The sequence below is a fragment of the Sesamum indicum genome, linkage group LG4 (assembly GCF_026168435.1).
Source record: "Sesamum indicum cultivar Baizhima isolate 11 linkage group LG4, ASM2616843v1, whole genome shotgun sequence".
In the NCBI taxonomy this organism is placed as follows: domain Eukaryota; kingdom Viridiplantae; phylum Streptophyta; class Magnoliopsida; order Lamiales; family Pedaliaceae; genus Sesamum; species Sesamum indicum.
Genome location: NC_142660.1, coordinates 20,123,148 through 20,147,443, shown reverse-complemented (window position 1 = coordinate 20,147,443; position 24,296 = coordinate 20,123,148). Strand labels below are relative to the sequence as shown.

The 24,296-nt window shown below is 36.1% G+C and overlaps 4 protein-coding genes across 6 annotated transcripts; 2 read left to right on the top strand and 2 right to left on the bottom strand.

The window, feature by feature from the left end:
• The first annotated feature begins 2,812 nt into the window (after positions 1–2,812).
• Positions 2,813–6,914, top strand: LOC105161130 (floral homeotic protein APETALA 2). 2 transcript variants are annotated; one of them, XM_020693139.2, is made up of 9 exons: positions 2,813–3,930; positions 4,276–4,301; positions 4,442–4,472; positions 4,586–4,673; positions 4,746–4,891; positions 5,104–5,148; positions 5,257–5,360; positions 5,458–5,588; positions 6,448–6,914. In XM_020693139.2, exons 1-9 carry the CDS (start codon positions 3,389–3,391, stop codon positions 6,670–6,672), a joined length of 1,338 nt encoding a protein of 445 aa, XP_020548798.1. In that variant the 5' UTR covers positions 2,813–3,388; the 3' UTR covers positions 6,673–6,914. The 2 variants fall into 2 exon arrangements, with proteins under 2 accessions (XP_020548798.1, XP_011077024.1); XM_011078722.3 differs by lacking the exon at positions 5,104–5,148 and having other exon boundaries at positions 2,815–3,930.
• Positions 6,915–7,310: 396 nt separating this feature from the next.
• On the bottom strand, positions 7,311–12,784 carry LOC105161129 (glutathione S-transferase L1). The gene is made up of 10 exons (XM_011078721.3): positions 12,528–12,784; positions 12,318–12,392; positions 12,129–12,189; positions 11,928–12,014; positions 11,633–11,731; positions 11,456–11,558; positions 9,721–9,797; positions 9,424–9,531; positions 7,734–7,814; positions 7,311–7,632 (listed from the first exon to the last, which is right to left on the bottom strand). Exons 1-10 carry the CDS (start codon positions 12,686–12,688, stop codon positions 7,618–7,620), a joined length of 867 nt encoding a protein of 288 aa, XP_011077023.2. The 5' UTR covers positions 12,689–12,784; the 3' UTR covers positions 7,311–7,617.
• Positions 12,785–15,651: 2,867 nt separating this feature from the next.
• On the top strand, positions 15,652–19,418 carry LOC105161128 (putative adenylate kinase 6, chloroplastic). Its single transcript, XM_011078719.3, has 4 exons — positions 15,652–16,113; positions 16,565–16,705; positions 17,787–18,059; positions 18,827–19,418. The coding sequence occupies exons 1-4, from the start codon at positions 15,820–15,822 to the stop codon at positions 18,968–18,970; spliced, it is 852 nt and encodes a 283-aa protein (XP_011077021.1). The 5' UTR covers positions 15,652–15,819; the 3' UTR covers positions 18,971–19,418.
• Positions 19,419–20,704: 1,286 nt separating this feature from the next.
• On the bottom strand, positions 20,705–23,015 carry ELP6 (elongator protein 6). 2 transcript variants are annotated; one of them, XM_011078717.3, is made up of 5 exons: positions 22,668–23,015; positions 22,426–22,498; positions 21,911–22,119; positions 21,665–21,814; positions 20,705–21,254 (listed from the first exon to the last, which is right to left on the bottom strand). In XM_011078717.3, the coding sequence occupies exons 1-5, from the start codon at positions 22,911–22,913 to the stop codon at positions 21,132–21,134; spliced, it is 801 nt and encodes a 266-aa protein (XP_011077019.1). In that variant the 5' UTR covers positions 22,914–23,015; the 3' UTR covers positions 20,705–21,131. The 2 variants fall into 2 exon arrangements, with proteins under 2 accessions (XP_011077019.1, XP_011077020.1); XM_011078718.3 differs by having other exon boundaries at positions 21,665–21,811; positions 22,668–23,010.
• Between the last annotated feature and the right edge of the window lie 1,281 nt (positions 23,016–24,296).

The window sequence follows — 24,296 nt, the reverse complement described above, 5'->3', positions numbered from 1 at the left end:
ATTGCTGAAATTTCCTCCTATTGCGCTCCTGCCAAATGTGATATACTAGCGATACTAAAAGGTTGCGATAGGCGGCGTTAACCACGTGCTTTCCCCGCCATTTTCGTGCAGCAATCATCACATCAATTATTTTTCATAGCAATCATCACTTTTCTTTGTTTTTTACAATAAGAGTTACCGTGGTTCATCACATGCTCGAGTATATCTTAGTTCATAGATCATTATAAGTTACTCACCAACACAACTCTCATATCGACAGAATGAACCGAACCCAGAATTATCTGATCAGAAATTATCCGTCCCAACTTATTGAACTAATAAGTGCCAGCTATTTAAATCTTCATACGTATACTTGAAAACGTACTTTTAATATATCAAAAATTGTGATTCGTTGATTAGTTATGTATGAACAGCTATTACTATATCGATCGATATAAAACATTTATTTATTTATATTTGGTTATTCATCAAGTTGTCTTCTAACATACATATTCTTTTGTCTAACAAATTGGTAAGAATTATTGAATATATTTGTTTTTTTCTAAATGGGAAATGTATGAAGTCAAGAATTTGAGAAGAAAATGATGTTTGGTTGGCATAAGAGGAAAAAGTAATAAGGTTGACCAAACAATAAAGAATAAACATTCAACATTAAGGTTTGCATGCCAAAGACATTCTATAATAAAAATTGAAGATATCATGATTTTTTTGACCATGTCACTTTTCAAAGTTTTTTTTTTTTATGTTTTTTTGTTTTCTTGAATTGGGGGGTTGGGGGGGGGGGGCTTATTATATGGATTGGTTTTTAATATTAATTTAATTGATTTTATTTAATATATGCATTATGATTACGATAATTATTTTATTAGATAAATTACAACGGGCTCCTCCGAAATTTGTTTTAATTATAAATATTCACTAATTGTTTGAAAAACGACAAATACGCCCTGAAATTACAAATACCCTTCTACAATGAGCTATCATAAGGGGCATTTGTTAGGGTATTTGTAATTTTTTTAGAGGGATATTTGTAATTTTTCAAATAATAAAAAATATTTGAAATTATCACAAACCTCAGGAGAACCTATTGTAATTTACCCTTATTTTATTTTAAAAAATATTTTATATGTACTATTAATTAAGTGGGAGGCATATTTACTTAAATGCCCCTTTGTTCCTGAGAAGTAAATGAAAGATTAGAAGATTTAAATAGAAAATTAGGTCCTTCAAAATAAAATCCACATTTTCAAGCACTCTATTATGTTAATTTTTCAACCTTATATTTCTAGAAAATTATTTTTATTTTTTTATATTCAATTATCTTTAATTATACATAATTTTTAATTTATATTTATTATGACTGATTTGCATCAGCAATCTATTCAATAAAGTGCATTATTTTTTAATTTTTTTCAAAGAAAAATAGAATTGTCATCCTTATTTCTAAAAATATCAACACAAACCCCTTAAAGAATAGTAAAAAGAAAATAATTGGAAATTTTAGTTTCCAAAAAATCTATACATAGTGTTTGGTTTTGAATTTGGACAATATTGAAAATGGGCCAAAACATGGTAAATGTTTGCCTTGATTTGTTTTGAAAGTTTTGGTGGTGTTTTGAGATGTATTGAAAGTGCTTCATTTATTTTTGGTCAAAATAAGTTTACACTAATTATAAGTCCTACAACTAAAAAAATTATATACACACTCATACATATATATAAATATATAAAAAAGAGACATGATTTGATAATGAACAGTAATTTTTGTCTCCCACTAAACAACATCAAACATATCATACTTATTTTATATTATCTCTACAAACTAATCCAAACATACACACTATCTCTAACACATACTTATTTATCTTTGTTTTTCTCTCTCTATCTCCACAGAACACACCAAAATAAGTTAAAAATGAAACTAACATAATCTAAGAGTGCTTGGTTTGAAAAAAAAGAAACTGATAAGTGATTAAGAACTAAAAATTAAGAGTATTTGAAAGTAATAGTTATAAATAGAAAAAAGTAACGCACAAGTGTTTGATAAAAAAATTGGTAGATGACACAAAAGTTATGAAAATATCAATTTATTTACACAAATATCTTAAATTTGCAATAAACAGTTCCTCACAAGCATACAATATTTAGATTATTTTAGCTTAATTTAAGAGAAGTATAAGCAAAAATTGCATTTAGAAACACTTTTATTTAATGTAATTACACATAGATCTCATGTGGTTTAAAAAATACATCTAGCACCCAAGAAATTTGATTCCTTCTAACAAATTAGTCAATTCGTTAGTTAAAATTCACTGAATTTGTTGATATTGACAAAAAAAATCTATATTTAATCTCGATTGACTTATTGCAAGCCAAATAAATCTTCTTATAATCAAATTATTCTCATATGTCTTCATGCGTTAATACACGTGAGGAGATGTATTTTTAGCATTATAAGGGTAGTTTTAGTTTGAAAAACTATTTGATCAATAATAAGTTAGTAATAAGTCAATCAATGATAAATATCAATTTTTATTTAATTTTACTGTTAATATGAGCAAATTAAATAAATTTTAATTAATAAAGAAATTTATTTATTTCATAAAAATAAATTTTAAAAATAATAAATATAATTTTTTAAATTACAAAATACTTACTTATAATTACACTATAACTATCCAAATAAAAATGAAAATGAAAAGCAAAGAAGGGGGAATGGGGAAGTTGCACAAGTTGGAGAGGGAAGAAGCTGCACAACAACCATTTATATATATATATATATATATATATATTCATATCCTTCCCACAGTTTACTGCTACTTTTACATTACCAATCAATCACTATTCTATTCATCATCTTCATCATCACCATCATCATCTTTCTCTCTCCTTCCTTTCTCTCTCTATATTTCTTGGTTCTTCTTCTTCTTTCTCCAAAAAATCATAAAATTTTCATGAGAAAATTTCATTCTCTGTCACCCCAAAGTAACCACCCCCAGCCTTGAAATGCAACTCTTCTGACTTCCTTTTTCACATACTCTGAAACCCCAACTTGCCCCTCTCTCTCTCAGCATATACATACAGCCCTTGTATCTATTCCCACAACCCACCTTCTCCCTCGATTTTTGCGTGCGGGTTCTTGTTCTTGGGTATAAGTGTATAGATATATACACATATTCTGTAATCTCTCTCTTTCTCTGTCTCTGTCTCTCTCTCTCTCTACAGTGTTCATCTCCTTCATGTGACTTAGCTCTGTCATGAGAAAAATATCTGCAACTACCTAGCTAGAAGTATATACATATACATCTGCATAAAGGACACGGTTAATATACATATAACTGTTCTTTTGTTTTCTTGTTCCGCCCACAAACACGCAGTGGAGGGTGAGATGTTGGATCTGAATGTTGATGCCGTTTTCTCAGTCGACTCAACTTCCTGCGACGATGAAGCCGACCGCCGCAACACGGGCACAGCGGATTCCGTGGCTTCCACCACCACATCCACCACCAACAATGCCGCTTTAGCCGCCGCCGATGAGGTCGACTGCAACAGCTCCACGGGCAAGAACCCGCTGTCCACTCTCAATTTCTCAATCCTCAACAAGAACGTGATGATGATGGACGATGACGTTAATAATGATGTTGCTAATAATACCAGTAGCGAGTTGCAGCTTTTTCCGATGGGTGCTTCGTCTGCGTCTCCGCCTCCGTCCGCGGTCAAAGCTAAGTACTGGTTGAATTTATCCGTCCCGGAGGTTTCAGGTAGCGGGCCGGCGGTAGAATTGGGAATTTGCAGGGCGGAGATGTCTGCGAATAATCAGATGCCGCAGCCTCAGGTTAAGAAGAGCAGGCGTGGCCCCCGCTCCCGGAGTTCGCAGTATCGAGGGGTTACCTTTTACCGGAGAACTGGAAGATGGGAATCCCATATCTGGTTCGTCTATACATACATATACATACATATAGAGTGCTATGTGTAGAGTCCCTTTTGTGTTGCATGCATGTGTGTGTGTGTGTGTGTTTGGTGCTTTCTACGGCTACACAAAATGTTGCTAGCATTTATAAGTATGGAAAATATAGTCAGTGTTTGTTGGGTTAAGTAAGTTTTGAGTGATTAATCGGCATATATTTTGTACTATGAGATTTCTCTATCGGAGCATTAAATCTTGATGGGTTGGTCATTCATAGATAGGTTAATCGATCAGATGAATTCAGGTGGTACTTTGTGTTTTGTCATTCTGTTTTGTGAGTTTTAACTGGATCTTGGCGTTTCTTGCAGGGATTGTGGTAAACAAGTCTATTTGGGTAAGAACAATTTGAAATTTGCCTTTTCGTCTAGCCATTTTATCTAATTCTTGTGATCGTTTGTGAAAATTTGTATTCATGGAAGTTGGATTTAGTCAGTAATTCTCATGTTCTAATAACTGCTTTTGGTTTCTTTTCAGGAGGATTTGACACAGCTCATGCTGCTGCTAGGTAAGAATTTGAGTTGCAATAAATATTCTTGGTGCCTTTTTTGGGTTAAGTTCTTATTGATGTTAGTCCTCCTCCGGGAAGTTCGTACAAATCCAGTTATTTTGTTCATTCAGGGCATACGATCGCGCTGCAATCAAGTTTCGCGGAATTGATGCTGACATCAATTTCACTATCAGTGATTATGATGAGGACATGAAACAGGTTTGGAGCCAGAGATTACTGTGCAAATTTTCTTTGTAAGCCAGTGAACTTTACACAGGTGTTGATTTGCAGATGAAGAACTTGACAAAGGAAGAATTCGTTCACATTCTTCGCCGCCAAAGCACTGGGTTCGCTCGAGGAAGCTCAAAGTACAGAGGAGTAACCCTGCACAAATGCGGTCGTTGGGAAGCACGAATGGGTCAATTCCTTGGAAAGAAGTAAGACTATCATTTGAACTTCCATTTGGTAATTTAATTGCTAAATCCACTAACAGTGGTTTGATCGATTATAGCTGGTGTTTCTAAAATGTATGTCTTCATCAATCATGATTGATACTATGTTTTATGATTCCGGACCACAAGTTTAGAATGGTTAATTAATGGAGAGAGGAACCCTCTTTATCTATAAGATTATAAATGGTTTATTGCAGGTATATGTATCTTGGGTTATTCGACAGCGAAGTAGAAGCTGCAAGGTCCTTGTGATCATGAATTCATACTGGTTAAATAAGAATTAGTGCTCGTAAGATCGATTTTCTTTGGTCAGTTTTTCTCATCAACAAGCTTCCATTTTTCTGGTTCAGGGCTTATGACAAAGCAGCCATCCAGTGCAACGGGAGAGAAGCCGTCACAAACTTTGAGCCTAGTAACTATGATAGGGAAATGAATCTCAGTTCCAGAGATGAAGGTATACATGATAAATCATATTTGGCTAGTTTCATTCTTGGTGATAAACTAACGAAAGAGGACTCGGAAAGTATTGATGTGTGGACATATGGATGCAGGTAGCAGCAGCAATCTTGATCTCAACCTTGGAATTTCATTATCTTCAGATGGTCCACAACAGAATGACACCACCACAAATATGCACTTTCCTCGTTCGTCTAGCGAATTGCCTGATGCAAAGAGATTGAAGGTACTACTATCACATCACTTTATTTCTCACCTTTTTGTTGCTCTTGCAAGAGATTCCTTCTTATGTTCATACAAGCAACCTCGAGAGTTAACTTTATTGATTGGTTATTGTGCTTGCTGGCTTAAGCCAATGACTGCCTCCAATGCATTATTCCTCCGTCAATTTTCTCTTCTCCTTAAATATCAGAAAGTAACATATGCATGGACATATGCATGGTCCTCATGTTCTGATGGTATTGATCTAGATAGTATAATTAGACTGATTATTGCTGATATTGTTTGCAAATTTATTTGTCAAATTCACATTTGCTACACCAACGGCTGGTAATGTCAGCAATGCATGCTCCCATGTGGGCTCAGGAAAACATGTTGTCAAAACAGTAAACTGTAAATGTTACTAAGTATGCACCAAGTTTCTATCTAGGAGAGGATTATCATACTCTATTTTTGCCAGTAAACCACATGTATGGCAGGCTCGTATAACTCTCTCTGGGCTGCAATTATAGAGTGTGTTCATTGTTTGATGGACTATCATGATAATGAACTCCTTTTATTATCCACGTCCTGCATCAATTTTTGTTTTCTTCTTCTCGTGTTAAATGTGTTACTAGCTATCCGCTACCAAGCAAGAAGCAATATCTGCAACATTCATTTTTCCTCGTGTTTTTCCATTTCGTCATTTTCTTCCTTTGATGGTAAATTTGCACATTGTTTCTTAAGATATATAATTTGGATCAGGAGTAGATTTAATGCTCCACGATTACCATTTCAATTCTCTGTGAGAGAAAATGCCATGCCTATCATGAAAGAAATGTGATTTGGTTTTCCAGTTGGTGGTAAAAATTACTTTTGACTGATAGGAAACAGCAGCAACAAGAATAAGTGGTGAAGCTGTTGCGTTGCCTGGATTGTCAAACTGGCCTTGGAAAATGCCAAGCCATGGTGTCGTCGCCCCTGTGCCACTTTTCTCTTCTTCTGCAGCATCATCAGGATTCTCTTCCGCTACCTCTCCATACTTGAATTCATTCATGTCATTGACATCTGCAGCACAATTTCCTGCAACCGCTTCCCACAGCCTTCGGTAGAACTAAAACGATACGGGGAACAGCCTCATTTTTAGTGTGTTGAAGATTTTGGCTAGTAAAGGTAAAGCCATGCACAAATTAGAGATTTGTTTCTTGTAAAAGCCATACATATATAATACAGATAATAATAGATTGACCAAGTCGTGTGCATAGATTGGTACAATGCTCTTAGAATTTTGGAGAGTTCTGCAATATTCCCACATCTGACTTCTACAAGGAAGGAATTGGATTGCTCTTCATAACCTGTTGTCTTCTTTAACTTCTCTACCTTAACTGATACAAGATTATCTCTTAGGCACTTTGCTGCTCTGCCCAGAATTAATGTGTTGAATCCGCTGGAGGCAAAATATGCGACGTTTAATAAGCAAGAGCATAATATAAAACTTTTATTCAAAACTATTGTGAAAAGTGCATGAAAATGGATTGTATACAGATTCTATGAGATAAAATAGAGCAGACATATGATTTATTATTATACGGCATCATGCTTGTATTTATTCTCAGAAGCTACACAAAAAGATTGTAAGATAACTAGTTGACAGTAACTAATAATGTAATAAATTATGAGATTCTTTTTGTTTTTATGACATTAAATTAATGTCATAAATTTATTAAATGGAATACTATTTGGAAGTGTATAGTAATCGTGTACAAAAGATTTCACCTCAAGTACTATTCAGAATGTTATGTACACAAGAAACAAGATTAATACTTTTGAATTATTCATTCACAGGTAGGTAGGTACATTACACAGACACAATACTGAGTCTTTTGCTAACATAACCAGCAAAACCGCATCAACTGGAACTCACTCTCTGCAATTCATTCATAGTACATGCAATGTTCAAACTACTATCCCATGTTCCGTAATCCATGAGCAAGGCGCTGCACCGCAGTTTTTGACAACACGATTTCAGCTTTCAACTGAGGTAGCACCCAAAGAATTCATAGGGAAGATGTCTGCACAAGAAACGTGAAAAATCAAAGGATATTGATCTGTGAGCATTCTGTATGTGGTCTGTTGAAAATAACAGGTAATTTGAAAAGAAAACGGTATATACCAAGAAACGCTTTCTGTAGCTTTCGACATGCTCCTTTGGGTCTCGTTGAGTTTGTTTGTATGCTTCAATTTTGTTCATCTCCTGCAAAAACGTCACCCACCAATTCAAGGCTGTTTCTAACACTTGTAAATTACTGATCATATTCGTTCAGTAGTTAGTGTAACTACTGATAATATTTCTCCTCTTCTTCCATGTTTGTTGGGGGGGGGGGGGGCTTCAAAAGTTAAAATTCATGTCCCTGAAGAAAAAATACCAACAGCCCATCAACTTTTTAAACACTATCACCTGTTCGAGAGGCTGCAGCGGCATGTAGACTTTATAGACACTTTACTATGGTTATATGTACTAAAAACGATGTTTGGCTAAGCTTCTAATCTTCTCAAAAAATCTTCTAAGAACTTGTGAGCTCCAAAAATTCATGTGGTATTTTTTTTAATAAAAAAGAGTTATAGCCTTATACAAACATGTTTTTTATTTTACAAGCTCTTAAAAAAAAGTTTAACTTCACCCAACTTTTGAATCATTTTACCAAATAAAGAGCTTATTAAGCCGAACATGTCTTAACATCTTATCTCAGCTTTCATCCGTTTAGGAGCTTATTTTAAAATAAGATCCAGCTCCTAAAACATCTTATAAATAAGCTGCTACATCTTGTACAGCTAAGCTTTTTTAAAACATCTTATAAGCTCCTACATCTTGTAAGATGTTGGATCTTATTCTAAAAATAAGCTCTTAAAGGGTTTGGATAAAATAAGATGTTAAAGCTTATAAGATGTGAGAACATCTTATAAGATGTTAGGGTGTTTGGCATAATAAGGTCTTTTATTGATAAAATGACTAAAATGGGCATGATACTGTTAGAATCAAATAAGTTGTTATTTCTTGATATATTTTTCTTTAAAAAAATTTAAAACGCTTTTATAAATAGTACACATTGGTTTATTCAAAATAAATATTTAATAGATAATCTTTTTACAATTAAAAAATGACGAATTATTACCTAAACTTTGAATAAAAATAATATATATGTACATTCATGCTAGTCGAATATTAATATAGATATATAGTTAATATTTTCTTTGTTAATGCAATGATTATTTCTAGTCGTATAATTTATAATGTCTTGAATTTATATTTTTCAGTAATAACATCAATTCCAAATTATTTTTATTTAATTATAATAATTTATTATTAAATAATTGAGTATTCTCTTTTTTGAATGTTAGAAAATTAAATAGTAAAAAAAGTTTTTTAAATCGTAGAAAGAGAAAGAGTGTGTGTGTGAGAGAGAGAGAGAGAGGAGTGTGTGTGTGTGTGAGAGAGAGAAAGAGAGTGAGTAGAGTGTGTGAGCGATGAATAGGAATATTTTGTGTTATGACATATTAATTTTATATAGCTTATAAGATCTTATAAAAAAAGTTAGGAAAATTAACTTTTTTTTAAAGAGCTGATAAGATCCAAAACATCTTCTTTTGAGATCTTATAAACATTTTAAAAAAAATTAACCAAACACTTTATTGGAACTTATAAGCTATCTGACATCTTATAAGATGTTTTTAGGAGCTTATAAGCTTAGCCAAACACCCTCTTAGTCTCGTATGTATTAGTTACTCTAGTCCTCAATCCTTGTTGCCAGCAGAACCCTAATAAAGAACTACATAGAAAGAGATAAAAGTTATTTTCGCCAAACCTCAATCCAAACTGCAAGTCTCGGCCTCCCTCTTGTGATGTCATAATTCTTCACTTCGGATAAGAAGGCCTGAAATCGTTCGACAAAAGGAATGTAGGCGACATCCACCTGAATTAAACGCAACAGTGTCGTTACAGTCGAGCAATTTCAAATCTCCAATAAAATTCCAAAAAACCGCAAATGTTTGATGAAAGCTTACTGAGTTGGTAGACATCAACTTAATACTCAATTGAGATAGAAGATGGTACAATGCTGGTGAAGTAATTAACTATGGAAGCAACACAATATTTCACTTACCAAACTGAACTTGCCAAGAAAAAAGGGCCCTTCGTCGAATTTGGAAAGAGCAGTCTCAATGTGATCGAAAGCAGAAACTGCGGGAACCAGCACCAGAGTTACATATTTTCAGTGGTTTAATGACCACCCTATGAAAAATAAAACACCAATTTAACCACCCCCCCACCCCCCCCCCCCGACATGTTTTGTGCATTGCACTCGCTTCTTATTTTTTAATTTAAAATTTAAAATACCTTATTTGATAGCCGTTGGATCTTGATCATTCTAAGGTCCAATTTTTTAGCTAATAAATCAACAATGTAGATATTATCTAATTCAAACTAATGTTTAAATTTAAATAAATAAAAATAAATATTATATATAATTAGATTTGAATATATATATTTATACTTTTATAATAAGAACTATTTATATATGTGTACTTCTATATATAGTCTATATATATAGAGAGAGATAGAGAGAAAGAGATGCCGGTGGGGAGGTGACTGCTAGTGGGGAAGGGGCATATCTGGGTTGAGGAGTTAGCTAGTGGAGGGAGATGGGGTGGCGAGGGGGAGGGAGGAGTACGCGAATTTGGGCAGAGGGAGAGAAGGCATGGCCAGGTGTCAAGGGCCGCCTGCGCACTCGGCACCCTTGACATAAATTCTGAATCGCGTGCTCAATTTACTGTTTTCCTACAGCACCTTGCTTACTGTTGTTGTTGCTGTTGCGAACTCTGTTGCTATTCTTGTCGGCGCACTGTGCTAGTGTCGACGGGAGTTTGGTTTTGGTGTTGCTATTGGCGGAAGTAGTCGTTTACTGCGGACTGCTAGCCACACAATGCCCCTTTCCCCGCATTGCGGAAGGCGCTTCGTGAAACTAGGGGGGAGGAGGAGGAGGATGCGGCTGAAGGGGTGGCGACAGGAAGGACGAGGGATGGGGGAGGGGGCAGCGGAAGCGAGAGGGGAGGGGGTTGTGGTCGGTGCCGGTGCAAAGCGAGGGAGATGTAGGCGGCAGTGACAACTCTCCGTCTATAAGAAGAGAGAGAATATATATATATATATTATATTTATAACTAATATATATGTATTATAAATATATATGTAGTAATATATTAAATTAAATATATATATAAATAATATTTAATTTTGGTTAAAAATTATGCCCAAATGCAAGAGGGGCACGTGTAGTGCACCGTCGGGTGTAGGGGGGTATTTGCTCTATCTTTTATCACACAAGGGGGTAAATTGCATTTTTCCCTATTTTTAGCAAAAGAAAGGAAAATCAAACACAATAATAAGACAAATTTACATCGTTCTAAAAATGATCATGTTTTTCTTACTAGCATAGCATTTTTCTACCACTACAATAGACCGCCACTCATCAACTATATATAACTAAAGGCACCTGTAAAATATTGTCAATTACTGAATTTGCCCCTGACAACAAATTGGAGTAATTACATCTACATACTGACCTATGGTCTATATACTTAAATCAACCCCTGCCTTTTGAAAATTTACACGTACATCCACAAAAAACATCAATATCATTTACACAACCACCCGTGCTTTTTGGAACCCCCAGAAATGTCAACAACATACACAATCTATTCTTATTTTTTGGTTGTCATGGGTAGTTATGTAATTACACAAAAGACATGGGTTGTTTACGAGACCATGGTTCAACCCGGTGTAAATGTAATTATCCCCAAATTGTATCAACATCACGTCAGGGTATAAGAGTCAAAACTTACCAGCTTCATCCATTTTGCTTTCCTTGAAAGAAGTAGTTACTGCTTTGTAGAAGGATCCCGTATAGTCAAGCAACTCTTCCCCAAACTCTCTCTTGGCAGGATCCTACGACCGATGAACACTTCAGCTCCCGGAATAAGCAGTTAGGAAATGCATGATAATGATACAAAGAAACTTACATCAGGGAAAAGCAAAGGCCCTTCAAAGTTACTATCTATATACCGGATCAAGTCGAGACTCTCCCCCTTAACTTCGTTATTGTGTTCTAGCGACGGCACCTAGAGAAGAAAACGTATAAAATGAGATCATCGGATCAAGCGAACCAACATCAGATTTCTTGTTTTTAGGGTGCCTTGAATGTAAAAAGCAAATTATTTTCAGCAGTAAATTAGATTCATTCCATTCCACTCCCATGAAACCTAATTATACTGAAATTCTTTGATGATTGGTTACTTCCATTCACATTATTTCTACCTTATTTTCAGGGTACACCTTCTCCTTGTACCAGGCGGGCCTGTTCTTAAGATCAATAGGTACCAATTTTATGGTTTCTTGCAGTCCCTGTACGCAAAGAAAATCCTCCCATAAACCTTATACTCATTAAGAATGCTCTAATCAGATATTCTAAGACAACAAAATACTATGTTAAACAAGAAAACAATCAATCAAGACAACCTTACAATTCCTCGTAATCCACACACGTTGAGCATATGGGCAAGAGTAAGATATATACAGCCTAAAATGAAGAAACTCAATCAGAATAACAAGAAATAAAGCAAACTTCACATGAAAATAATTCATTTCTCACAATCAAGAAAAAGCCCAAATGAATTTGAAGCAAAAATTAACCTTAAGAGGACTTACTTGGGGGTTCCATCGAAGATTGCTGGTGGGTCTGAAGAGGAATCAAGAGCAGGTGGAAGGGTTTCTTTCACACTTCTGCAGCCAAAGAAAGAGCATTTTTTCCAAGAAAATAAAACCCATCAATTCTTCTACCCCAAAAAGTGGAAAAACAAGGGATTTTTCTTCTCTTTTTGTGAAAACTCATTCACCCAAAAACAAAAAAGAACAAACCCAGAAGCCATTGCTGATACTACTCTATTGTGGAGCTTCTTCCTGGGGAAAATCAGTGGTTTCTTGAAGGAGAGGGACTGTAATATCGGACAGAGATGACGAGAATTATTAACGTTGTAATGGATTATACTGTGATGATAGCTTATGTTGAAGGTGGCCATTACTCCTTGTGAATGTGAGGTGCTTTGGACTTTTGGGTTCGTTAAATTCGTCTGTTAGTCACCCGGTTGCTACCCGCGTCAGCCCGTGTTAGGATGGGTGGGCTGGAGTAGTCTCAGGTCGAATTCTTTGCATATGTTCTCTTATAGGTAAATAATTCGAGTTGAGTCGAATGTATGATTATTCAAAATCGATTGTGAAAGTTCGAGTTCGAATTTGATTTGATTATTAATTTAATAGAGCTCAAACGAATTTTAATTGAATCAAATATGAATTGAGTTGGAGTAATTTGATACTTTTAAATATATTTTATTCTTTTACACCGATTGAATCGAGTTTAGGTTGACCTCAAAAGCTTATACAACAAAATTTTTTTTGTTCAAATTTCATTTGCTAATTTTAATAAATCGAATTCAAATAAACTTTTACCAATTTATTTTAATCGAATATCTAATAGTTTAATTCGTTTTTCAGATCCACTAATGGATGTAATAGTAATTATATAACTATTCACTTAATGATTAATGTTGGTTCATGGAATGTCAGAGGTCTGAACAAACAGGACCATTAAGTGGCTGTGGGTTATGTCTTGCCACGAGATGGGAGCTATGGTCTGAACTTGAGGAGTATGCTAAGAAGCAGCTTGGATACTTATGGGTGACTTCAGTTGTGTAAGAATTCTAGTAAGGTATGGGGTGAGTAAGAGGAAATCACTGCCTGTATGATGCAATTTCGTGAAAGTTGGTTGCAGCACAAATCACGACCTTGTCTGCGATCAATCTCCAATTATCGCGGCATAATTGCAGTCATGGGGATACGAGTTTGTGGAAACGATTGGATAGAATGATGGGAAATGAAGCTTGGTTTAATTTTCCGTGTGGCACCAACAGCGCTATGTTGCCTCAATTTCTTCGAATGTCTGATCATAGTCCTCTTGTGCTATGTTCGGACTCGGCCAATCGAGACAACAAGGCTTATATTTAGGGATCGCAATTGTAAACGGGGCCTCAAACGCGGCCCATTTGGTACTCATATTATCGGGTTTGTGGCGGGTTACGAACTTTGTACCGGACCCACCCCGAACCCGCCCCGCTCTATTTTTTGTTATTTATTTATTTATATGTAATACATTATTAATAGAAAATTATAATAATATAGGGAAATTTTTAAATAATTTTGCATGTATTCAATTCTATATATAAAATACCAAATATAAAAAAATTAGATATTTTATTTGTACAGTTAATCACATTTTGCCATCCGAATTATGACCACTTTGGCATCTGAACTTTTTTTGTGTCAACTTGACACAAAAGAAAGTTCAGATGCCAAAGTGTAAAAACGGGTATAGTTTGGATATAGTTAGATATTATACTCCTTACTATGTTTTTTAGCATTTTGTTTCGTCTTTCAGTAATACCATTCATGGTGGGTGAAGCCGACGTGGTGTACTGTGGGACGATACCGCATTCCTCTAGGAATTTAGCAAATGGTCCTGGACGTTGTTCTCATGAACCGTCATATCTACCATACTAATCACCACCACGGTCAAATCTGACACTTTTTTTAAATCTTTTGTCTAGTTGATTTTTAACTTCAGCCTTAAAACTTTGAATACGTCCAAAGACTGTGATTTCCTATGAGTGAGATAAATGTAGCCACATCTAGAAAAATCATCTAGGAACATTATAAAGTATTGTTGACTATTCCAAGCAACACTCAAAAATGATCGACAAATATCCATATTTATAAGTTCCAATACGTCCATAGCCCTATTAGCTTCATATCCCTCATATTAGTTTGGTTCCTCTTAATACAATTAACACATACATCAACATCTGTAGAATCAATAGGTTCAAGAATTCTGTCTGACACAAGTCTCTTAACTCTCCGTCTGGAGATGTGACCTAATCTCTTGTGACAACGATGCAGAATTCTCATTGGTTAATTTTCTCTTTACACCTCGGATACTTAAATGCAGATATTCGTTAAAAGAGGCAATTGTATCTAGGGAATAAAGACTATCGTAAGCAGATAAAGAATCGGAACCAACCAACTTTAAATCAAGAAATAAGCTAAAATTTTCATTTTCAAATAACAAGAATAACCAGATTTGTCCAAATTAGAAACATAAATCACATTTTATCTAAAAAAAGGTATGATAAATGTGTCATCAAGATGCAAGTAAAATCCGACTTTCAACAACAATAAAAATTTTCCTATTGCCTATACTTGAACCGCCTTGCCATCACCCACATAGATGTATCATTGGGCATTCGGCAACTCAAGCAATCCTGCATAGACACACTGATGTGGGTGGTTGCATCAGAATCTATCCACCATGTGTGTTTACGCATCAAAGCTAAATTAATCTCAGAACAAACCAAGCCATTTAGCATGGGGATGGAGTTGATGTTGGCAGTAATATTAGTAGGAACCATTGCTAATAGAGAACAAAGTATAATAATAAAAAATAAGCTCACATAAGTCTTTGAATCAAAATATAAAATCACAGTTATAAATTCAAGTAATGGTACAACAACCTTCAAGATATCGAGTCCTCCATTAATATTCTATTTTTGGACAAAATATTAACTTGTAAGTGATATCTTATTGCAATGATTAAATACTAATGAAAATAACATGATAGACAACAAATCTTCCTTTAGGCCGATTTATTATTCACATGCAAAATCGAATAATCATTGCGTGTCTACCACCATTCATGTACATAACATTTTATTTATATTTTTAATAATGTTTAGCTAAACACAAAAGGAATTTTATACAGTTTATCCTTTATTTATTTATTTATTTATTAACCCCTCCCCCCCGGTGACACAAATCAGTCACTAGATTTGACCTGAACAAAAGAGTACCCCGCCCACCCTACCCCACCCCACCCTACCCCACCCCGGGAACCCACGTGCTTATTTCATACTACAGTTCCTTGTTCTTGCCTTTTCGCGTGGCTCAATTTCAGCTGCTTCCCTTTCGTCAACCTTCGCAATAACTACAATCCCCACCCTCTGATTATGAATCATAGCTAAAATCAGACAAGAGTCTCCACAATTTCTGTCAAGATTTGCCAGTATTTACGTATTCTCTCTCTGTCTCTCTCCTTTGATCATCAATGGCGGTTTTGAACCGCCTTATTATGTGCAGAAGTGCCGCATCGCTTCGAAATTTCTGCACGGAATCTACCGAGGCTGGCCTTCGGAGAGCTTCGTCAGCTCTGTCTTCAGCCCTTCCTGTTGAAAATTCAAAGGGGAAGGGCAGAAGTGTCCAGTGGGTTTTCCTGGGCTGCCCCGGAGTCGGCAAGGGCACCTACGCTGCCCGGCTATCAAGCCTACTTGGCGTGCCCCACATCGCTACCGGCGATCTTGTGCGCCAGGAGCTATCTTCTCGTGGACCCCTTTCTTCTCAGGTCACTCTGCTAAACTAGTTTCAGTGTGTTAGCATTTTCTTAGTTCTTGATAGTATTAATTTTTTTGTATTGGATTTGAATTAGTTGTTCCATTTTTTGATTCATTAAGTGGGTGTCTGTGGTGATAAGTAGCGCCGGGGACAGTTTTTCTTTATCCAAGGGTAAGTTTGTGAATCATTATTGTGGGAGTTGATAGTTTGCTATGGTGGGAGAACAAAGAATTATTAGCCTGTAATGTACTCTCTGACATTTTTTTTGGCAGTCCCTTTATCATGATATTTGAAATTCCAGGTTAAAATTTGTGTTCGAGAATCCTTGTCTATGTGTTAATATCAACTTAGCACTCACTTCTGTCATTATGCAGATTATGTCATTGTTTCTTGTCCCTTTTTTATTGTATTGTTCTTTTCCATTTTGTCATTCCTTGTGTTTGTTGTCTTTACTTGTGCAGCTTGCGGACATTGTTAACCAGGGAAAATTAATTTCAGATGAGATTATTATAGATCTTCTATCCAAGCGTCTAGAAGATGCGCAGGCTAAGGGTGAAACGGGATTTATTCTTGATGGCTTTCCTCGGACAGTAAGACAGGCGGTAAGCAATAGCTTTTTCATATTTTCATAATTGTCAGCCTGATGACAGAGTGTTATTTATCAGGGATATTCTACAAGTTCAGCTGGCTTGCTGTAGTGTAAGCTTTACAACGTAGTCCAGTGTGAGAAGTAGATTTTCCTTTTGTAATTAACCCAGATTTGGCATCAAATTTATTGTATCCTGACAAACTTGTTCCATTATTTTTCGGTCTTCCGTTGGTTGCTAATTCAAAAAATAATTCAAGATCTCTGGGATGAAAAATTGAGAACTCAGAACTCTTTTATGAACAGCTATGTTCTCTCTTCCCCCCCACCCCAACCCCCAGCGTGCTCTGTCTCTCGCTGGGTCTTCTCCTCTTCTACTCATGCTTCTGGTGGCTAGTATGTTCTAACTACATTGATTGTTCTGATAATTAAACACGATATGCACACAAATCATACATAATCATGAGAATTTTTGTAAACGAATTCAACCTTTCTTACTGTTTACCTTTATAGGAAAAGAGAAGCTAGCAAAAGCAGTTTTGGGGCAATTCCTTTTCCATCTGATTTATCTTATGCATGTACTGATAGCTTCCATAGATTGGTGGCTTCTGCCCAGAAATGTCACCCTTTATCAAGTCAATCTAAGTATGTTTGAGCACATTTTTCATGTGGCTGTCAACCATGTTCTGATCAGCCACTAACTAATTCTATCTGTAAGGTGGACAATTCTGCACTAGAGATGTAGTGTGCTCTTTGTTGTTTGAAGCTATACTCCATATTTATCCACATAAGACTCCATTCAGAATATCAAAATATCTTCTTTACCCGAGGACCTACTATATTGGTGGTTTCTCTCTGTAATGGACAGATCAAGAGATGTCCTGTGGTCCTCCTAGGGTCTTCCATGTGCATCTTTACCACAACTCTCTACCAATGACTAACTAATTACTATAATTTAGCTGTATCATTACTTCTACTTCTCCCTCCATTTTGCCACTGCTTCTTGAAGCATTTTTTGCTTCTCGGTGGTTGCTTGTTACGGTACAAAAGAACAGTTTTCTTGTTGTTATATTTTCCTCCCTGGTATGACAATGCAGGAAATCTTGGAGGGAGTGACTGATATTGACTTGGTAATCAATCTGAAACTTCGAGAAGAAGCGTTGATCGCAAAATGCCTTGGAAGAAGAATTTGCAGTGAGTGTGGAGGGAACTACAATGTTGCCTGCATTGACATCAAGAGTGAAGATGGAAGGCCAAGAATGTACATGCCTCCCCTTCTTCCTCCTCCACAGTGTGAATCAAAATTAATTACACGATCTGATGACACTGAAGAAGTTGTTAAAGAACGTCTGCGAGTTTATAATGACATGGTAATTCTTCTTGTTAAAGGTTCCATCTTCTCCAGTTTTCTGGATTAGTTTTCTTTCTTCCAATCTGTTGGGGCTAAAATTCTTTCTCTAGATTAAGACTATATCCAAAAACTGACAAATATCATTTGACATTAGGAGATTATTACCAACTATCAGGTGCGAATGAATACGCACATTGTAAGTACATCACAAGTTGCAGCATTTGAAACATTCAGCAAATTCTGGCGTACATCATTAATCGTCTCTATCAAATAATATCGTGGAATATTTACATCATTGCGGTATTTGATACGATATCTGAGAATATACAATACAATTAAAAAATTTACTTGTGAAACTTTTGGCCTGTTGGTATGATTACGTATCTATATTAATGAGTTTCTCTCTTTCATTGCTTTTCTTACTCATCTATGCATGGCTTAGGACTTGAGAGAATCTATCATCACCTCGGCCTCTGTGCCAGATCTCTTGCCGTCTAGTGGTTAAGGTTCTTTCAGAAAGCACTTTTTTCCTCTTTTGTTGGGGTGGATTCAGGTTCTTTCAGAAAGCACTTTTTCCCTCTTTTGGGGTGAGGGTAGGCAGGGGGGGCAATAGGAGGTGAAGTTCTTATCTGTTTAGAAAAAGGTCGATTTTTACCTCTGAATGGCTGACTAGGTCGTGACATAGTTAAGAGAGATAACATTTCAAACTTGGTAGTCGCGAGTATGAGTTTTTTGTTGAGAAGATATAGATTTCACGTGTAATATTCTCAAATATTGAAATGGCAGAGTCGACCTGTCGAAGAATTCTACCGAAGCCGTGGAAAGCTGTTGGAATTCGATCTTCCCGGAGGAATTCCAGAATCATGGCAAAAGTTGCTCCACGCTTTGAACCTTGATGATCATGATGACAAAAGAACAGCTGCTGCTTGATTGAGACATAGCTCTGGCAAGATTCTCTCTCTATATAAGGAAGTTATTCTTTGCATGTGACTATCACATGCATATTGAAACACCTGAGGAAAATTCTTCTCCTAATACATAATAATAGTTGCAGAAGTAGGCACTTGAATGTACTTTATTCTTTTTAGCAGGATTGTGAGTTCTATAAGGTGGTCTTCTATATTTATAGGTTGAGCATGGTGGTGTAGCTGCTTGTCTTGACAATATAAGCATATGAAAATGTAACATGATTTATGTCATTTTTGTATTTGTTGTTCTTTAGGAGAGCTGACGATATCTTGTTTTAGGGTAAACGATTTCGCATGTCATAGACCAGTATACATTGTAGAACATATTTGTGTTTTTAGCATCCCATGTAAGTGAGTTGTTCATTGTCTGTTTCATCCTATTTTATGGGCAGATATTTCTTGTTCTCCTCCTTACCATTGTTCATGTCCACTCCCTGCAGGAGGACCTCGTTTTGCTCCTCATCAGTGTTGTAAACTGTGCATAACCACCAAGTACTAACCATGATTAGTAATTATGAATCTAAACATTATGATCTATTACTCCGTGGGAGAATTACACTTTTAGTCCTCAAATTTATACCATTAATTCGTTTTTGGTTGTCAAACAATCAAAGCGACAGTTTTAATCCTTAAATAGTGCATTTTTTTTTACGGTATTAGTTATTCCCGTCATCTTATGTCAAATATAATGGAAAACTCATGTGTTCAAGTACCTTTGAGAGAAAAAAAACTACCGTTTTTCACATTAAAAGTGGCCCTTTTTGGGAAGAAACCATTCATTTTTAGACATTGCAAGGCAAGAATGGAAAGTATTGGCAAAGAAAAACCTAAGAAAACAAGTTCAAGCTCTCTTCTAGTAGTAAATATTCTACCCATTCTCAGGTAGATTCAGAAGCTCGGTGTCCAATATTTTGCAATTTTTTCTTAAATCTTGAAGAGGGTTAGGTTTTAAGTGAGAAATTATAGTTTTTTTCTCTTGAAGTAGGTTTTCCATTATATTTACAGTAAATTACAGCCACCTCTCATGAGATTTAACATAATATTAAATATCTCATCATTGTTTGAAAAATTACAAATATCTCCCTGATTTTAACGTTCGTTTAACAATAAGCCCATTCTGTTAGCTTCCGTTAAGTTTTCATTTAATTTGTGTGGTAAAATGGACCAAAATATCATTTTAGATTATCAATTAAAATTATATATATTTTTAGAATTTTTTTAAAATATTTTGATTATCAATTAAAATTATATATATTTTTTAGAATTTTTTAAAAATATTTTTAAATGGACCAATATTCGCTATGGATTATTTATTTTAACTCGCCCTAATTTTTTTTTACATTTTTACAAATACTTGAAAAACATTCAATAAACGTTAAGTATTAGTTCACTTCACCATATAAGGGCTATATAATTATTTTTCATTTTGAAGTGGGTATGTATAATTTTACAGACAACGATTAGTATTAACATAATTATGCCAAACCTCAAGAGGAGTAGTTGTAATTAACCCTTATATTTAACTGCACAATGATGAAAAATGCACCATTTGAGAACTAGAACTGGCATCCTTAATTATTTGAGGATTAAAGACGAATCAGTGATATACTTAGAGAACTAAAAGTGTAATTCTCCCATTATCCCTTACATATGGAATTAGTAAAGTATATTAATTCGTTTAACGCGACAAGGTAGGTGCTTCCGAAACAAAATATTAATCATCACATCAGAGGTACGATGTTATGACATCAGTATACGTCCTAAAAAGCTAAAAACTGAAGCTGCTGTTTTTACTTGAAAACAGGAGAATCCTAATGAAGCCAACATCCTAATAAACACACAGTGTTGAGATAGCAACAACTGAATCCTATCGCACATACACCAAAAGTGCCTGTGTTTAATAGATAGGAAATTTTTGGGAAAATGAGAAACAGGAAGGACTGATGACATTTCCAGATACTGTGGTGGTCTTAACACTGGAACAATCATCAACAAACCTCTTCTGGATCATGTCTGATGAAACATGTTCATTGTGCCCAGCGACAAACGTCATTCTGCGATCTCAATGCACCCCATGACTGTGGCATTTCCCTCTGATTCATGAAGTTGTTTTCTTAACCATTTCATGTCTTGCTTCCAGGATAGAAATACTCGACGCTGCTATCCTTAATCCTGAAGTGGAAATTATGAACCTTGTTTCTTGACTTGCCAGACCCATCGTGAATTCCTTTGTTTGAAACGGTCAACTGCCATTGACAAAAAATAGGAACCATTCAGATTTTCACACAATAGGATGTAAGCAAAATGAAATAAATTTGTAGATTCCAAGAACTCAGTCCATGCAGATAATGTGACATGCTCCCATATCTGAAAATGTTCAGCAAAAGTTGAATACAACACATCTAGTCTAGACTCTAGTGCCTGTATCACAAATTAGTTTTTCCTTGCCAACAGAATTTTATCACAAGTGAGTAAACATTTCAACTTTTGAGGAGCTTAGGAATATTCTTTACGTTCACAGGGTATGAGAACCCTCTAATAGCTTAAAATTCATCGAACTATCATGATGCTTTAAAATTTTAAGTTCCACATAGCAACTAAAAGATAATTATTTGGATGAAAAAGAACAATTTTCTAGGAGTTTGAAGTATTATACCTGTCCATGGACATCAGTTGCTAGACCAGTAGAAAAGGGCTCAACCTTTATCACTACATCTGCAAGGTATTCCAACTTTAAAAGCAGACCAGGTCGATCCTCATTTGAATACACATCATCATGGTTAAGGGTGATAAGTGAACAACCCTGCTTAAGAACAGACAGTAAAAGCATTTTCACAACATTGGCAGCACAAAACGGAAGAAAAAACAAAATAGAGTAATGCACGATGGTACGATAACATACGAATTGTGCTGTTAAACTGGAACAGTAATGCAGAAAATCCAGGACAAGGTTCGACGAGCCATTAGCATCAACTTCCATAAGAGAGACATCGTCAATTATTACAGTAATATGCTGTCTGCCTGCATGCGATAGAGAAAGTTCTACTGCTTTCTGAATCTCTCCAAACAATGCAATAAATACATCCTCGCTTGTTTTTCCTCGATCTCTACCTATTCACAGCGCAACATGAATTATTTTGTCATAAAATTGACCTAACAAATCTTGACAGCTTGCACATGATTCTTATACAGCTCGGGACAATCAATATAAAACATACTGTGTCATCCCTTTCTTCTTTTCTGCCCCACACTGGAATTAGCAGCTGTGCTACATGATCTTACATAGTTTAAAACGTCACAAACTAGCATGTAATGATAACACAGAAAGCCATCACAGTAGGCAGTATAAACACCCGAACGAACATAGACACCACGGAAAATGCACAAAGAATAAACAACGAATCATGATATCCTCACCAAGGCGCTCCAACATGAGCATGTCCAAGAACATCAATCTCTTATTATCTCGTTGGACACTTAAGTTGCAACCCTGTCAAATCGAACAACTTCTTTGATTTCAGAGCTTAATAATATGATAACCGTAACATTACATGTCAAATTTATGCAAAATTCAAGAATCCTTGATTGAATGATGGCGACAGAGAAACTTAATTTATAATTTAGCATAATTTGGCATACAGAGAGAAGAAAAAAGTTACCATTTTACGGAGGATGCGATCGTAGTGGGAGAAAGGGTTAGCGAAGGAAAGGAAAACGACGACGTCGGAGGAGTGAGGGGAGAGACAGCGCTTCAGTAAGTGGTGAACCACGAACGCTCCGCTAGTCTCCACGCAGTCCTCCACCAGGATCATCCTTCCGCCGGCGGCCGGGGAAGTGGAGAAAACGGCGGCGCCTTTGCCGTCGAGGGCCTCATCTAGAAGGGTGGACGGCGGGGCATTCGCCATCAGTGGTCGAACTCAATGCCAATTTTTCCTCAGCTCCTTCGCTTGTCAAATTGATGAAAAGTTAGGGGTTTAAAAGAGCTTTTGTTGGAGACTTGGAGTAGATTGTAATTAGGGCATTCGGTAGTCTAAGGCTTTGTTTGGTTTAGCAATTAGCATGCAAGACTTAAAATTGGAGATAATTGCGATTTTGATCCTCAAACATAATCATTCACACGTTTTTACTCTTCAAACAATTAGAAGCCGCAGTTTTTGTTATCAAAATATTACCAAACTCTTCAACCCAATCGCGGATCTGTTTTCCCGTCAATCTTGGACATGCAACCTTCTCGGTTCTTATTGAATGCTTTCTTTTCCTACGGTATAGATGGTTTGGGGTGAGAAATTGTCTATATTAGTCAAAGTAGCAATCTTTCTACCGTTCTGCAAATAGAATGCATGTGCGTCTTCCATACAAACTGGACACCCCATAACACCAGTGTTACTCCATCCAGACGCCATCTCATAGGGGGGTAGATCGTTCACGATCCACATAAACGTGGCACGTATCGTGAATGTCTCGTTCTTTGCATTGTTGTGCGTCAGTACACCCACATGCCATAAATTCTTCGACTCCTCGATCAACGGCTCTAAGTAACAATCGATGAGACGTTTCAGATTGGAAGGGTCAGGGATCACCATCATCAGGAACATATACTTAAAACTCATGCACATTTCATTTAGGAGATTGTACAGTGTAAGTATAACAGGCCAACATGAATACGTAAGACCGTACTGCCCGTGCGGTGTGAACCTATGCGTGCACAAACACAATCTAACATTACGGGGCTCCACTGCAAAATTAGGATATGTCCACTCAAAATGCCTCCATGCCTCTACATCAGACGAATGGCATATGGATTCTTCCTTCATCTGATAGTTGGCATGCCACGTCATTTACTCGGCAGTTGATGTTGATGCATACAACCTCTACATGCAAGGGGTAAGCGGCAGGTATCTAAGAATGGCATACATAATCTTCTTGCGGTTAGGATTTCGCACAATGTTCGGCTTATACCTAGTTTCTCCACCAAACTTGCAGTAGTAAAGATCAATATCGTCCTTCCAGTACAACATGCAATCATTCTTATAAGCATTAATCTTCTCAACAGGTAAACTCAAATCTCTTATCAACTTATTCGTACTATAGTAATCCAGGGGCAGGGTGTGGTCGTGGAGCAATATCTTATAAGCCCAGTGCGATATTCGATTATATGTTCGCTCAAAAAATGAGCATCGGCCTTGAATCCACCAACTCAGCAACAGATGCCAATTGAGATTGGGTGTAACCTTCCACATCGGCTGCTCGGTATCATGTACTACATCGTGAAATCGATCGGCCAACCC

Excerpts from the sequence above, each read along its gene's own strand:
- LOC105161130 (XM_020693139.2), top strand. The coding sequence starts at position 3,389 with ATGTTGGATCTGAATGTTGATGCCGTTTTCTCAGTCGACTCAACTTCC. Across the intron at positions 4,302-4,441 it reads TGGTAAACAAGTCTATTTGG|GAGGATTTGACACAGCTCAT; the intron begins GTAAGAACAATT and ends GTTTCTTTTCAG. Across the intron at positions 5,361-5,457 it reads TCTCAGTTCCAGAGATGAAG|GTAGCAGCAGCAATCTTGAT; the intron begins GTATACATGATA and ends ATATGGATGCAG.
- LOC105161129 (XM_011078721.3), bottom strand. The coding sequence starts at position 12,688 with ATGGCCACCTTCAACATAAGCTATCATCACAGTATAATCCATTACAAC. Across the intron at positions 12,393-12,527 it reads GTATCAGCAATGGCTTCTGG|AAGTGTGAAAGAAACCCTTC; the intron begins GTTTGTTCTTTT and ends CTTTGGCTGCAG. Across the intron at positions 9,532-9,720 it reads TTCTTGGCAAGTTCAGTTTG|GTGGATGTCGCCTACATTCC; the intron begins GTAAGTGAAATA and ends CGTTTAATTCAG.
- LOC105161128 (XM_011078719.3), top strand. The coding sequence starts at position 15,820 with ATGGCGGTTTTGAACCGCCTTATTATGTGCAGAAGTGCCGCATCGCTT. Across the intron at positions 16,114-16,564 it reads GTGGACCCCTTTCTTCTCAG|CTTGCGGACATTGTTAACCA; the intron begins GTCACTCTGCTA and ends TTACTTGTGCAG. Across the intron at positions 18,060-18,826 it reads TGCGAGTTTATAATGACATG|AGTCGACCTGTCGAAGAATT; the intron begins GTAATTCTTCTT and ends TTGAAATGGCAG.
- ELP6 (XM_011078717.3), bottom strand. The coding sequence starts at position 22,913 with ATGGCGAATGCCCCGCCGTCCACCCTTCTAGATGAGGCCCTCGACGGC. Across the intron at positions 22,499-22,667 it reads ATCGCATCCTCCGTAAAATG|GGTTGCAACTTAAGTGTCCA; the intron begins GTAACTTTTTTC and ends TCGATTTGACAG. Across the intron at positions 22,120-22,425 it reads GCTCATGTTGGAGCGCCTTG|GTAGAGATCGAGGAAAAACA; the intron begins GTGAGGATATCA and ends CGCTGTGAATAG.